Source organism: Dermacentor andersoni, chromosome 5, assembly GCF_023375885.2.
Source record: "Dermacentor andersoni chromosome 5, qqDerAnde1_hic_scaffold, whole genome shotgun sequence".
Lineage (NCBI taxonomy): Eukaryota > Metazoa > Arthropoda > Arachnida > Ixodida > Ixodidae > Dermacentor > Dermacentor andersoni.
This window is the reverse complement of record NC_092818.1, coordinates 194,329,768-194,345,404: the sequence shown is the minus strand read 5'-3', so window position 1 is coordinate 194,345,404 and position 15,637 is coordinate 194,329,768. Positions and strand designations below refer to the sequence as shown.

At 42.8% G+C, this 15,637-nt stretch overlaps 1 protein-coding gene across 1 annotated transcript in view; it reads left to right on the top strand.

Moving 5' to 3' along the window:
* Positions 1–15,637, top strand: part of LOC126531788 (uncharacterized) — an 82,340-nt gene that overhangs the window by 48,674 nt on the left and 18,029 nt on the right. The window contains exons 9-10 of the mRNA XM_055070587.1: positions 11,414–11,560; positions 14,125–14,166. Of these exons, the coding sequence (XP_054926562.1) occupies positions 11,414–11,560; positions 14,125–14,166 (189 nt within the window). The remainder of the gene's footprint in view (positions 1–11,413; positions 11,561–14,124; positions 14,167–15,637) is intronic.

Here is a 15,637-nt window from a genome sequence, read left to right as displayed (position 1 = left end):
GTCAGACTGGAAATGAAGGCCAAGATATTTGTAGGAAGTGGAAGACCCAATCGTTCTGGTATTAATGAAGTAAGTGTTTTCAATTCGAGACTTTCGCCCGTTAAATGTCATTAACTTAGTTTTAGAGATATTAAGCGACATTAGCCATTTGGATCACCATAAGGTAATTGCATCAAGGTCAGATTGCAAGCATTGGCGATCGATATCACAGGAAATTGTGCGGTAAATTACGACATCATCGGCAAAGAGACGAACCCTGGACGTTACGCAACGTTACGCAAGAAGGAAGATCGTTAATACAGATTAAGAAAAGTAAAGGACCTAGCACGCTGCCCTGGGGGACACCGGAAGTAACGTGGGCAAAAGAAGAATTGTAGTTGTTAGCGGAAGTAAACTGGAGCCTGGAGGAAAGAAAAGCTTTAACCCATGCGAGGACGTTAGGGTGAATGTTTAGGCATGCAAGTTTGAGAAGTAGTCTGTGGTGCGGAACGCTATCAAAAGCTTTAGAGAAATCAAGGAAAACTGCATCTACTTGTAAACCAGTGTCAAAGGATGAGTGTAGGTCATGAACAAACCCTGCAAGTTGTGTTTCACAAGAGCAGCCCTTGCGGAAACCGTGCTGATACTGGTATATTATGTTGTGGCTTTCTAAGTATTTGGCAATTTGGGAGTGAATGACGTGTTACATGACCTTGCATATGGTACTTGTTAGCGAAATAGGTCTGTAGTTGCATGGTGAAGAACGATCGCCTGACGTGAAAAAGGGTGCTACCTTGGCTATTCGCCAATCATCGGGGAAAGTGCCTGTCGCGAGGAACTGTGAAACAAGGGCCGTCAGAATACTACAGATGCCGTGGTGTGTATTTTTCAGTATAGCGTTATTGATATCATTATGATCACATGCAGAAGAAATTTTCAGTTTACTTAAAATGGAAAATATGCCCGCTTCGGTTACATCAATTTCTGGCATGTCGATGTCAGGTATTCAGATATATCAGATAGACTTGTTCTGCATAACGCCGCAGAAAAGCATTTGAAAGATTGTCAGGACCTGAATATTTTTTAACGTCAATCTGTAGCAATAAATTAAGTATTCCTTCTTGAGTTATGACTACTTCAGACATTGATAACGGAGGATCCGTCACAGTTTCACTTTCTGTAAGCGCAGGGGTACGTGTGAAAACGGACTGAAAGTATCTGTTGAATGTGTTGCCGACAGTGTGGTCTTCATAATTCCATTTACATCGATCTGAGTCACACGGTTCTCGGGCTTGGATAGGTAGCGCCAGAACTTTTGTGGATGCTCTGTCATAAAGTTTATTAGTGTTGTTGAAAAGAAAACATCTCTTGCCGTCCGAAAGGCAGTTTTTAGCTCACCAGAAAGTCGGCGAATATCTTCAGGATTACGATTTTTCTTCCGCACCCTTTGTAGTTTTCTTTTTAGGTGGATCACACTACGCGTAATCCATGGGTTTCTGCATTTTGTACATTTCAGTCACGTGGGAACGAACGTTTCCTCACAGTGTGTTATTATGTTTTTTTTTTAGTTTAAGTCATAGATAATTCACTGTACCATAATTTTCAATGGAAAAGGTTTCCAACTCTACTTCAAGGTAGTCGATGATGCTGACATCGTCACCTCTATTGTAGTTTTTAACAGCTACACGTGATTTAGGAACTGGTTCGCTAACGCCGATAGTAACTGTTAGCAGCAGTAGTTTAGGATCTGATATGCCCTCTTCGAGTGTGATGTCGGCTGTTAGATGATTAGAGACAAATTCAAGGTCTAGTATTGAAAATGTTTGCCCTTGAATGCGCGTTGGCTCTTTGACAAGCTGAGATAACGAAAAACTAAACGCTATGTTCAAAAGCAGTTCAGAACTACTAACATCTCTGCTACCGGCTGTCAACGTACTCCAATCAATAGTGGCCAGATTGAAATCACCAGTAAGAATTAGCTTAGTACTATCCTTCAACCTGCCACAAAGGAAGCCGCGAATTTTCGTTATGTAGTCGTCGGACGCGTTTGGTTTCCTATAAATACCGCCTATTAGCACGGGTGAATCATGGACATATACAGTGCGCCACACGCTTTCATGATCGGCAATACCTTGCTCTTTGCGAAAAGATAAGCCCTGCCGTGCTACTATAGTGACTCCACCCCCGCGACTGTCGCGGTCGGAGCGAAGAAAGAAATAAGCGGGAGGAACATATATTTCTGAATCATGAATAGCAGCCTGCAGCCATGTTTCCGTTATGACGACAATGTCAGGAGAGTAAATTAGCAAGATATCTTCTCATTTTTCAGCTTTATTAACAATGCTCCTTGTATTAAAACATACTAAAGAAAGTGAACTCCTGCTCGTCATGCGTTGCGAGCACTGGACTTCCCGGCGTCGTCGCGACGTACGCTGTTCAAAGGTAGCCTGCATTTCTGTACGTCATTCCATATATACAGTTGATCGTTCACTTTAAGCTTATCAAAAAGAAGTGTTGCCTTATCACCAGCGTCACGTACTGCTTTGGAGGACTGCCAAAGTGTCCTGCGTATGTAACGTACTGAGGCCGAGAAGTCTTCTGATATAGATATCGAGCTATTTTTAAGCTTCTTGCAGTTACGAAGAATAGTCATTTTTTTCTGTGAAATTGTAAAACCTTATAATTACAGGCCTTGTGCTCTTCTCCTTCTTTTCCAAATACGGTGTACACGCTCGACTGATCTCGTTTCTACACCGAGTTTGTCTTTGAATACACCGTTAACTACCGCTTGTTCTAGATATCTACTACTTTGATCGCTTTTTTCTTCCAAACCGTAAATAATAATGTCATTCTTACGGCTTCTGTTTTCCATGTCATAATTTTTTTTGCTCACGCTCTGGATATCTTTGCCCATTGCGGTGACCTGCGGTTCGCACTACTCCAGCTTTTCATGATATTGTTTAAGTGATGCAAGAGTAAATTCAATTTCTGTCAATCTAGATTGAACGCCTTGCAATGCTTCTTCTAAAGTTCGCTGCGAGGTTTGAATTTCCGTAACCACCTTTAAGGTTTCGTTGATCGTGTTTGGGCCTGGATTTTCCTCGCTGTAGCCACTAAGCAACAACAGCGAACGGACAATGCGGAAGCACTCGCAAACACAACACTAAATACACTCAGGGCTTGGTAGCACCACGAAACAAATACCATCACTTTTGTGACACTTAGAAAATGGACATTTCTTTCTAACCTGTACAAGAAGAAAGTGATTTTTCATGGCGTCCTTGAGGGTGCCACCAAGCCCACTGAAGAGGGCCTGCGCTTGCTGCGGCCTTTTGTACGCTTCCTCCGATGTCGCTGCTGTCACTGGTTGGCCGAAGGGACGGCGCAGGTGCGTTGTTGTGATCGTGCTGGCTGCTTGATCCACGGGCGGCAAGATTATCGTTGTTCCGTGCTGATAGCCCAGTGGGGTGCTGCTCATGATGATGCAGGATAGCCAGCGTTCCGGAATCATGATGCCGGACGATCGAAGACCGGTCGCAGTTTCGAGTTGTCCCTGTCAGTCCGAGCAGCGTCTGTACAAGAAGAAGAAAGTGGTTTTTCATGGCGTCCTTGACTGTGCCACCAAGCCCACTGAATAAAATAAATTTGGAAAAAACAATTAAAAAAGTTTGGAAGCGTGCAATAGGAGCACACGAGCCTTGGATAGGAGCACACGGATGCTTCTATCCAAATACATGTAAAAGGAGAATTCTTTTTTCTAGGCAACCACTGCACGAAATTTGCCGAGGTTTGGCCCATTTAAAAGAAAAACTTAAAATCTAGCGTCTGTGTGGTTCTGAATTTTTTATTTAGGACGTGAATGCTTTGTTGAAAATTAGCAAACATCGAAAGTTTTCAGAAAACGGAACTATCAGGTTTACAACTCTGTCACTCAGCAATGAAAGATGATATCACAATTTTGTGAAATGTATCTAGTAGTACATTTAAAGCGGACAAAATTGATATGTTACACATGAATCTAAAAAAAATGTTGCAATATGGAAATACAGCTTTTGCGGAACCCTTGTACACGACGCAAGAAATTCCCGTAAGATATAAAATGTCATATCAAATTTGTCCGCTTTGAATTATCCAATGGAGGCCGTTTACAGAACCCCGATATCTGTTCTTGATGCAGAGCTATTAATTTATAAAGTCCGTGCTTCTATTTTTTTCAAACTTCGGAATTTTTGAATATCTTTTTAAGGAACTGCAGGCCGTAAATCGAAATTCCGCTTCCAACAGTCACTAGAATTTAACTTTCTCTCTCAAGTGTAGCAGATTTAATTAAAATCGGTCCAGGGGTTATCTCACAAAAACATTTTTGCGTTTTACATGTATTTAAATTAAAATTAAATTATGGTGTTTTACGTGCCAAAACCACCTTTGATTATGAGGCCCGCCGTAGTGGAGGACTCCGGAAATTTCGACCCCCTGGGGTTCTTTAACGTGCACCTAAATCTAAGTACACGGGTGTTTTCGCATTTCGCCCCCATCGAAATGCGGCCGCCGTGGCCGGGATTCGATCCCGCGACCTCGTGCTCAGCAGCCCAACACCATAGCCACTGAGCAACCACGGCGGGTTACATGTATTTGAATAGGCCGCGTCGGAGTTGGGCACCAGCTAAAGCTTTCTCTTAAGGAATTAAAATCTGGCTGACCTTAGGGCCCTAAGATATGTGTTTGGCTAGCATATATATAAAAAAAAAGCTACAATGTGTCACTTTAGCAGAATGTTCCGCTGTACGGAATAAACGTTTTTTCTTGTTCGATAATCGATTAAGATATGTGTTATACCATGGTGCATTATTGTTAGCGTAGACGGTTTTAAGCGGGACGAGTTTGGTGATTTGCTGACTGATTTTACTTTTTTTGAAAACTGACCAGTTAGTTTATACGGAGCGTTGCAGATGGTGGTAGGAAAGTGTCTAGAAATTTGCAGAGTTCTCTGTTGACGGCCTGATAATTAGCATTTCTATATTCTCGGAACTTTTTCTGCTGTCGGGGTGTTTTTTTCTTGCGTTGTTGTAAGTGTAAAATGCATGATATCATGATCGCTCATTCAGGGCATGTGCGTCACCGCAGAGAAGTTATCGGGCGATGATATTAGAATGAGGTCCAGGAGTGATGATGTGTTTTGTGTTACATGTGTTGGAAGTTTTACGATCTGCGATAAGCCAAAGTCAGAGCAAATGGAAATGGACCGATTGGCCTCGGCCGACTAAGGATTAGAAAAGGGATTGTCATGTGACCAGACAATCTTAGGAAAATTAAAATCACGTAAGGATATAATTTCAGTTCCAGATAAAAGCATGATAAACGGATTTAAACAATCATATAAGTCATCGTAAAAGGATGAGTCGCTTGATCGATGGGGATCGATAGCACACACCTAGTATTATATTTTTAAACTAATAGTTAGGCAACACCAAATTAGCTCTAAATTAGTATTAATAGGCACAGAAAAACAATTAATAGATTATTTAATAGCAAGCAGAACGCCACCACCAATTCTACCTGTTAGGTCACTTCGGTAAACAACATAATTGTTCTCGCACTCAAACAGTTCGGGGTTTGTTATTTTGCTATTTATCCACATTCCTGTGAGTACAATAATGTCAGAATTACAGTCGTTAATAATGGCACACAATTCGTCTTTCTTAGAAAAGAAACACCGAATGCTCGTAAAAAAGAACTGAACGCCCGCAATCTGTTGAGGCACCTCCTCTCGTATGACCCTATAGCTTGTCAGTAACGTGCGGCCAGAACGAGGAGTTGTACCACGTGTATGCTCTTTTCTGCGTGCTTTATAAACACTGTCTTTAGCTTCGTCATATCGGTAGCATTTCCCATCGAAGGTTAGTTTTTTTATACCGGAGTTTGAAAAACGTGGTTTTCGATTTGCCATAATCCGCTCATTTTGTTTTCCCTTACGTTACGCGTTGCTTGGCAGAAATCTTCGCTCATTGCTGTGCCTGTGTTTTTTCACAAACCTCGCTTTGGGGAGACGAGCTCACGTTGCAGCCAACTATGCAGCACACGTCTTCCCTCTACCGTTCCACATTTGGCAGCACGAGCACAGAGCGTTAGCGAACACCTAATCGCATTTCCAACCGCTGATCGCACAGTAGCAGTGTAGAAGCGGCAATGGTATCGCATTTGGGCGCTTTCGCTGAGACAACGTGCGGCGCGTAAGCGGCGCGCCGCCGATAGTGCCATCTCGTTCCTCTATAGCAAACTGATCTACTAAAAGGGGCTATACTGACTTCTGTACATTTGACAAAATCTGCGCTACTGTGAGTAAACCTTAATCTTTTATTTTCAGGCCGCACGATACCTATTCAATATTCCTAAGGGGAAAATGTTCCGGCACTTCACCCCAAGCAACATACTTGGGTAAGTGAACGAACGAAGAGGTCAAGGCGTCGTTCACATTCTTCAGCTTGTAACACGCGTGCACCTGATGTATGCTTTAGATTTCGCACGAGCATTTCCTCCCTTATGAGCTTTACAGCATTACGTGTCTCCTCTGCACAGTTGCTGAGCACAAGCTGGATTGTCAAGTTAATCCGACATCAGCTATTTGTGCATACGATAAGAGCGCGGGAGAGGGGGGCGGGTATACTTACTGGAGTAAAGTGGCTTTGGCTGAGTGGTGTTCGGGCAGCAATCACCAGACTCTAGAATGGGACATTACAGATATCGGTTGTCGCTGGCATGCTGAAATCCACCCATATAGCACCACTTCAGATGCGTTTTGGACTATTGTACTCGTTTTCGATCGTCTTTATAGTTTATTTTCGACAACCATCGGATCGCTTTTGATGTGCTGAGATTGGTATTTGATGTCCCAGCAACGTTCAGACGCCCATGTGCTTTATCTTAAACATATTCAATCGGTATGCTATATCTTTGACACGGCTGACATATACGTGAACAGAAAAAAATGAATAGGGTTGAAAGGAACAAAACATATAATCGGCTCGTTTAAACGTTACCATAGCGGTTAATAACATTCGCCGTCATGCACTGCATGTGACGCAGCATGCCCGAACCTCATGCTGTGTCGTGAAACATAATACAGTCGACTCTCGTTAATTAGATCGTTGCAGGACCGCAAGATTTGGTCGAATTATCCGAAAGGCTGTATAACCAACGGCAGCAAAATGAACGAATTTACACATGTTTTATTGCTTGAAGTAGTCTGTAATGACTTTTTGTTTCTTGCTCTTGAAGTGCGACTAAATCAGCGTGAGAGGAAGAGCGTTGAGCGCCACACGATACAAAACAAGCGGCAACGGATTCCTTCACGAGACGTAGGAGCGTCGGCCGCTGAAGACTAAAAATAAATTTATACAGAACAGCTTCACGCCTGTGGAAGCAGTATTGCCTGCCGTGTTTCTTGTTTTCAGTCTTATAGAAATTGCTCAGGCGCCTGAAGGGGCGCCAGCGCGGGTTGGTGGGATCGAATCACCTACGTTACGTCACTAACGGTGTAGCTTAAGTGACGTCACTATCTATAATCAGATTGTAAGCGCGCGCCAAACCAACGCCTCCTAGATATCAGGCCTGTGCACTTTGCCTTATGACGCCATGCTACTTGGGCCAAAATTTCTATTGCCAAGCCCAGCGTCGAAAGCGGAGGCGTCAAAATCACTGCGTCTTAGAAGCATTCCCGTTAGATCTTGTGGAATTCGGGCAAAGTAGCGCGACGCCATGGATCGACGTGCACCGGCCTTGGGCAAAAAAGCGTTGCCCAAACGTGGTATATACATTCTGAGATCGACGCGAGTAGAATCGGCGGTTCTGGAAGTTACTATGACGCATCAATAAACAGCGGACACATTTAGTTGGCGTCATTAAAGTTAACGATCACAAGCACCGCTGCCAGTATCGCCACTTGTGAAATCAGGTCTGCTTAGCAAACATCTCACCCTCCGCGGTGGCTTAGCGGCGATGGCATAGCGTTGCTGAGCTCGAGGTCGTGGGTTCGATCCCGACCGCGGCGGTCGCATTTTGATGGAGCGAAAGGCCAAAACGCCCGTGTACCGTGCATTGGGTGCACGTTAAAAAACCCCACGTGCTCGAAATTATTCCGGAGTCCTCCACTACGGCGTGCCCCATATTCATGTAATATTTTGGCACGTAATACCCTATAATTTAATTTTTTAGTAAATAACTCAAGACTAGCGTCAATTTCCAGAAGTCTACCCGGAAATTTGCTAGAAATGCATTGTCATTCAAATTAAGATCGCCTTGAACTACTAGATTGGCGCTTTTGGGAAACTGTCCACTGGAATACCGATTTATTTCGCAGTGCATTTTAAGCATGCAAACCTAGAAAGTGGAGATAGTCTTAAGGTTCTTTTTAAGCAGACATGACTTCACTATTCCTCAGCTTAAATTTGGAACTTCAACACGGTCGGGACGAACCGTTGTGTCACGGTTCTCAAGTGAGTAATTAGAGTGTTTGTTGATCAGGTATTATTTTAATTATTTATATAAACATTGCGATTTGTGAAAGTGATGTCCGCCTCTTCGCGTAATATACCTGGACAAACCAAATTGCTCCGTATGCCTAAGTAATTTTTAAAAAGAACTTTGGGATTAGAAACACCATACGCGCATGTGCAAAAGAAGTAATATCAACCACAGGCGTCACGCCGATTTAGTGCAGGGACTTCTTGTTGTTCAAAATGAAAGCACGCGCTTGCTATCTACACATGCCCACATGGCTTTTCCAGCAGAAGAAGGCACATGACACACCGCTGGATTACCAGCTGAACGTTTATGTTCGTTTTGGCACTTGCAGCAGCTGCCACGCAATGGTTCTGGCATTGTTCTGCTGAACGCGAGGTAGGTCGCGGGTTCGATATAGCTCTCTGCGGCCGTATTGATGTTAAACGGTACCTTGCGTGCACCACTGCTGTTCGTCTACGTAGTCCACAGAACACACAGGGAGACGTGCTTGCTTGAGGCGTTGTTGTCCGTCATTGTTCATAATTTCTAAGAGGGTTGATCATTATTATTGCTTCAAATTACACCTCGCATTGTGGCAGAAGTGTTAAACTTTAATTGAATTATGGGGCTATACGTAATTCAATTAATTTTATGATTGTACGTATACATTGTACACATGCATACATGCTCGGTCTGCGTCACATTTCGCTGCGTAGCGAAGACGCTCCTCTTCCGCGGGACACTTCTTTCGGGCATGGGTGTCCTCGACGCTGAGTGCACGCTTTGGGGCCATTTTGCCGGCGCGTGTTTGCGTGCTCCTTCTGCATACGTGGCCAGCGCGCTGCTGAGACGCCAGCTCCAATCGCTCTCTTCAGGCTATGGACGATTGTAATGTTTACACTATCATAGTCCAGCACGCGGCCTCCACAGCCCAGCACCTGCATTTATGTCGCATAGGAAAGCAAGCACAACACGTGCCATACGCACAAACTGTAAAACGCTGCCGTGGCGGCCTCGATGCGCGGAGGCGAGCGTCATCTGGTGGTGTTGCAAGACACCCAGAGGTGCGCACGAGCAAGGTCACAGCGGCAGTGCTGGGAAAGTCGGGAGAAGGGGCAAAGAAAGAAAAAGGATACTTGCGCAAAACCAGTTTGAAAGTTTCAAGTTTATTTACCACATTTGAAGTTAATTTACCACATAAGTACAGTAATACATACAAGCCGTGGGGATGGCAGGATAAAAGCTGCATAACGGCAGCTTGACTGGTCCCACCTCCCCGTGAACAACAGAAAACCTAAGAAATGGATCCTAAGAAAATCCTAAAAGATGGGCTCTCGGAATAAAAAAAAAATACTGCATTTTTTTGTGCCATATTAAGTGTCAAAACTAATATTAAGAGTTTCGTTGCTAGTTCAGCAGTGTGTCGTGTGTCTTTCCTGCTGTCCATATCGGTGTTTTCTGCTGGAAAACTTTTCTTGCTAGGATTTAGAAGCCTACACTTCTCATCGCCCCTCAAGAAGAAATCAAATTTAAGGAAATTTTGCGAGATAACGTGACGAAAACTTGATTGAAAAAGCACTTATGCCAACTACTTAGCTTAGGAATGCCGTTGACCTCTGTAATTCCTCGTGTTACTACCGGCCTGTGTTCAGTCAACAGCTCTTGTATGTCTCGCAACTTGGAAGCGTCTTCACTTCTAGGAGCAAATTTTGACGAATTTTTGCTACATATCAAGACCCTGATAAAAAATCTGCTCCAAGCGTCGATGGAGTTTGATTTTTGTTTACAGAATAAGTTTCATTTAGACTGCTCAGCTGTCACCTACACAGAGACATAAAAAAACATTTCTCTGCGTCACATATTTGAATAGCGACAGCAAAAATTCGAAGCTTACGCTTCCACGCGCTGTGAGCTACGCACTTGCAGACTATTTCTAAACCGCGTTGATTAGTGCCTGTTTACGGGTGCCCGGAACATAAAAAACTCGCAAACGCCGAGTACCGCGAACTAGGAAGCATCCTAGTTTGTTCCGTTTCGACAGGAGTGGTCGAAAAGCTAATCCATGCATAATGCGGAACTTGTCTTGTATTTGGTCATTTGATGGATTTTATGGAGTGGTATAGTTTCCGAATAAGCTCTTACAATTTCAGGAAATGTAACGAGGAGACCGCTTACGCAAGTATTTCGAACCTATCGTTTTCACCGCTGGAACAACTTGTGAGCACCAACAGATACATCTTTATTACAGTACTGAAGACTGAAGGAATAGTTCAGCATCGAATTGCGCTAACATTCTCCCAAGAAAAAAGAAATGGACAAAAATCGGCAAGCTATATAGCTTTTATTCGGGCAGGTTTGGAGAAATAGACTTCAAAGAAGGCGACTTTTTTAATTCTGATTAGTTTTCAGGCACGTTTTATGAACTTAACGCCTCAAAGCTGCGCCGTTGTTGGATAGATAGATTCGAAGTAATTTTAACCACGTGGGGCTCTTTAATCCAGACGAGTGTTTACACATACCAGCTGCATTTGAGCGTTGCCAATGCTGCTATAGTTCGATACCGCGACCTTGTGCTGCAGTAGAAGGATCCACAAGGTTGGTCTAAATGCTATTATGTGATGCTGCTGTAAACTCGGTCCAGTATATCAAGAACACTGCTATGGGCTTTATCTCAAGTTTCCTGCGCCTAAATCAGAATTTCCAGTTATTTAACACAGCGCAGCAAAATGGTTCATTGTTCTTTTTCTTTGTGGTTAACTTATGTCTTCTCAAAACAATCATTTTGGCAATCAAAATGACAGTTTCTGGCATCGTGTTAGCTGCTAACTTTGTCTTGGCAGCCCACGCTGAGCCCCTACACTGCTTGCTTGCTCGTCTCTTAGAGCGAATGACTTTCATGATTACAATATTATCTTTATTTTGCGCTCTTTTTCAGAACGCTCAACGTTTCCGCACGCAGCTCTTCGGGGCTGCGGAAACGCAACGTTTGCAAGAATACGTCAAGAACTCCTCGCTAAACGCCATCAACAATTACGCCAAGAGCATAATGGACAACCTACAACAAGATAACCTTGCAAAACAGGTAATTCGAGGAAGTTTTGTTCTTACGAACTTTCTGACAAATGCAGATTGTGTAGTTTAAATTTCGTTCCATACAGCGGGGACGTGCCGAACGGCGGATGGTCTTTTGTTGATTGTGTTACTTTTCTATAGACACCTTCAGTCATTAATCCGCTTATGCAAACATTTCATTCGGTTTAGCTGGATTTGTAATGTCGTCACCGATCGATGCTCGCCTTAGCGATGGGCCCGGAGCGACCGTTCCTCACCTGCAAAAGCAGACGGTGTTTGTCTGGACATGAACTGCGCCACTGTTCGACGATGGTGCAAAAACTGAGCAGGTGCTGCCGTTGCAGGTTCATAAGTGATAACGATTAACGAAGCTGAGGGCAAGGCCGAAAGATAAAGTGATGTTCGCCCTTTATGTAACTGACAATGCCCCACGTACTTTCACGTGTTGTTTCAAAATGAGGGAACAAACCATTTCATCAGGTTAGGAGAAATGTCAGTGTGAGATAGCACAAAATTACTGAACATTCTAAATGAATCTGCATAAGCCAATTATTTCAATCGTGCATGTTCAATAAATGTGTTTTTTATACTTAGCTTTTTTATTTCATACTTGGGTGCACTTAGAATTGTGCTTTTCACTACTAGTTACTATAACTTAACATTTTTATGTAGTTAACTTCATTACAATTCGTTCTGAACAATTTAAAGATCCCCTTAATAGTTATTTGCCCGCGCATTTGTGGCATCGAGCAGGGGTTCGAGATTTCGATTTCACACAATTAGGCGAGTCCGACGGCTTATGAATGTTCATATATATAGTTCCCAGAGGGGGTCGGAAGTTTAAACACATTTGCACGTTGTTGTCTTTTTTTTTTCATTTTTCTTTATTGCCTTGCTTAGTAACTCAGGGGACCAATTGCAATGCAGGCTCACTGACCTGGAGAGGCAAAGCCGAAGGGTGGGTCTAAAAATTAGTCTGCAGAAAACTAAACTAATGTTTAACAGTCTCGGAAGAAAACAGCAGTTTACGATAGGTAGCGAGGCACTGGAAGTAGTAAGGGCATACATCTACTTAGGACAGGTAGTGACCGCGGATCCGGATCATGAGATTGAAATAATCAGAAGAATAATAATGGGCTGGGGTGCATTTGGCAAGCATTCTCAGATCATGAACAGCAGGTTGCCATTATCCCCCAAGAGAAAAGTGTATAACAGCTGTGTCTTACCAGTACTCACGGACGGGGCAGAAACCTAGAGGCTTACGAAAAGGGTTCTGCTTGAATTGAGGACGACGCAACGAGCTATGGAAAGAAGAATGATAGGTGTAACGTTAAGGGATAAGAAAAGAGCAGATTGGGTGAGGGAACAAACGCGAGTTAATGGCATCTTAGTTGAAATCAAGAAAAAGAAATGGGCATGGGCAGGGCATGTGATGTGGAGGGAAGATAACCGATTGTCATTAAGGGTTACGGACTGGATTCCAAGGGAAGGGAAGCGTAACAGGGAGCAGCAGAAAGTTAGGTGGGTGGAGGAGATTAAGAAATTTGCAGGGACAACATGGCCACACTTAGTACATGACCGGGGTAGTTGGAGAAGTATGGGAGAGGCCTTTGCCCTGCAGTGGGCTTAGCCAGGCTGATGATGATGATTATGATGTTTTTTTTTCTCACAGGGTTCACTTAGGCTTATCAGCCTATTGAAAACTCGTAGTTTATCCGTCGATATGTATGGTTTCCAACTAGCGCCCGCGAATTTCCTAATTTCATCGCTCCACCTTGTCTTCTGCCGTCCTCGACTGCGTTTCCCTTCTCTTGGTACCCATTCTGTAACCCTAACGGTCCAACGGTTATCTAACCGGCGCATTGCATGACCTGCCCTGCTCCATTTTTTTACTCTTGATGTCAATTAGAATATCGGCTATACCCGTTTGCTCTCTGATCCAAACCGCTCTCTTTCTGTCTCTTAACGTTATGCCTAGTATTCTTCGTACCATCGCTCTTTGCGCGGTCCTTAACTTGTTCTCAAGCTTCTTTGTCAGTCTCCAAGTCTCTGCCCCATATGTCAGCACTGGTAAAATGCACTGATTGCACACCTTCATTTTCAATGATAATGGTAAGCTTCCAGTCAGGAGCTGATGATGTCTGGCGAATGCGATCCAACTCATTTTTATTCTTCTATGAATTTCCTTCTCATGATCAGGGTTCCCTGTGATTAATTGACCTAGGTAAGCGTACTCTTTCGGTTGGCGCAAGACAGGGGTAATTGGAGATAGCAGGGAGAGGCCTTCGTCCTGCAGTGGACAAAAAACATGATGGTGGTGGTGGTGGTGGTGGTGGTGGTGGTGATGATGATGATGATGATGATGATGATGATGATGATGATGATGATGATGTGGTTTGAAGAAGACTGACTCGTAGTCTTTCCTGGATGCGTGCATTTATCAGGTAGTCATTACCGGCTACTGCCCGTGCAGGAATTTCAGACGTGTTTTAAATCAAAAATAAAAAATGTCTTTTGTGCAAAGGATCTTACTCTGACTGACTGGTAATGTAATGACATACGTGTTCCTTGCAGCTTATGCTCAGCACGGCATCGAAGGAATTCGATATCTTTTTGGTAAGTGTACATTTTTGCAGGCAAAAAGGACGGTGTGGCCTCTTTCATCCTTACACGCGCTATTTTGAGGCCCATCGTAAATTTACACAGGAACAACAGGCATGCAGACAGCGGATGGATGTGCATGAATTTGTGCATAAATACAGAGCTTCGAGATATAAGGGAGTTAAAAAACAACAACGAAAAAACAAAAGATTTTGTTACTTATAATAATATAATATTATGTATTCTGGTATATTTTCCCTCTTGTACTCCGAAGATGAAAAAATAATAATAAAGTACGACGCGTATGGCTTGGTTTGTTTTTCTGAGCTATAAATGGCTACAGAAATGTTGTGTATAGAGTTACTGTTCTGTCTAAGTGAAAAGTTTCTGTGATTTTTGCATCGTAAAGGCATTCTGCGCTGCGAAGCGGGTGAGACGGAATCCGTGAAAAGCATCTCCAATTAGTTCAGAACATTGTTGACTGAAAAACTTTATCGCCTGTTTCGTCAGAGCTGTCGTTCAATTTAACATAGCGCTCAAGCATAGAGAAGATGTGCAGAAATGACTGCGAAGCGATAAACACTTTTACATCAGATACAAATGCAGACACGACAGTGCACCAATCGAACAGGCTTATAAAGAGCATCATTCAGCGATCGTCTGTGGCACAGTGCCCCATTTAATAGTCACATGCGCGGCCGTTGACACATCAGGTACTTTTTTCTTTAGAAGCACCAAACCTTTAAAAATTGTCTGTGGCAGATAGAGCAATGCTAACCCTCGGGCTAAATTGCTCGGTGAGTCGACCATCAATTCTACAAGAAATCAATATGCTTAAATGAATAATTAGCATAGTTGTGCTAACTTCTTAATTACTTTACTGCACATATTTCAGTTAACGAATTTTATCCGGTGAGTTTGCAAGGCGAATCCACTTAAAATAATTCTTAGGATTACACCAGTTTCGAGATAATAACTTTCAGAGTATCCTACGAATTGAATTGGCGTTTCAGTTACTTTGTGCTTCAGTGCATAAAACAGCATTTTTATTTTAAAAGAATAAGTGGAACAACAGTGTATTTTGCCGTATTTTTTCGCGGCGCATATCTCGAAACTGGTGCCATCTTCAGAATTCGTTCCAAGTCGATATGTCATTGTAATCTCAGTGGCTACAATTCATAGATTGAAATATGTACCGTAATATAATTATTTAAAAAATAATAATTGTAGTTATAATTGCACCATTAAGCATTTTGTTTATTCGTACAAGTAATGTCCGCCTCATCGACTAATCTAGCTCAAGAGTTAGAATTGTGCTGTCTATACTACATATAATCTTTAAATATTTGTGTGCAGCTAAAAAAAAACTTTGTACAGGGTGTTTTCACGCACACACACAGACACACATACACACACACATTTTATATATATATATATATATATATATATATATTATATACAGATAGATAGATAGATAGATAGATAG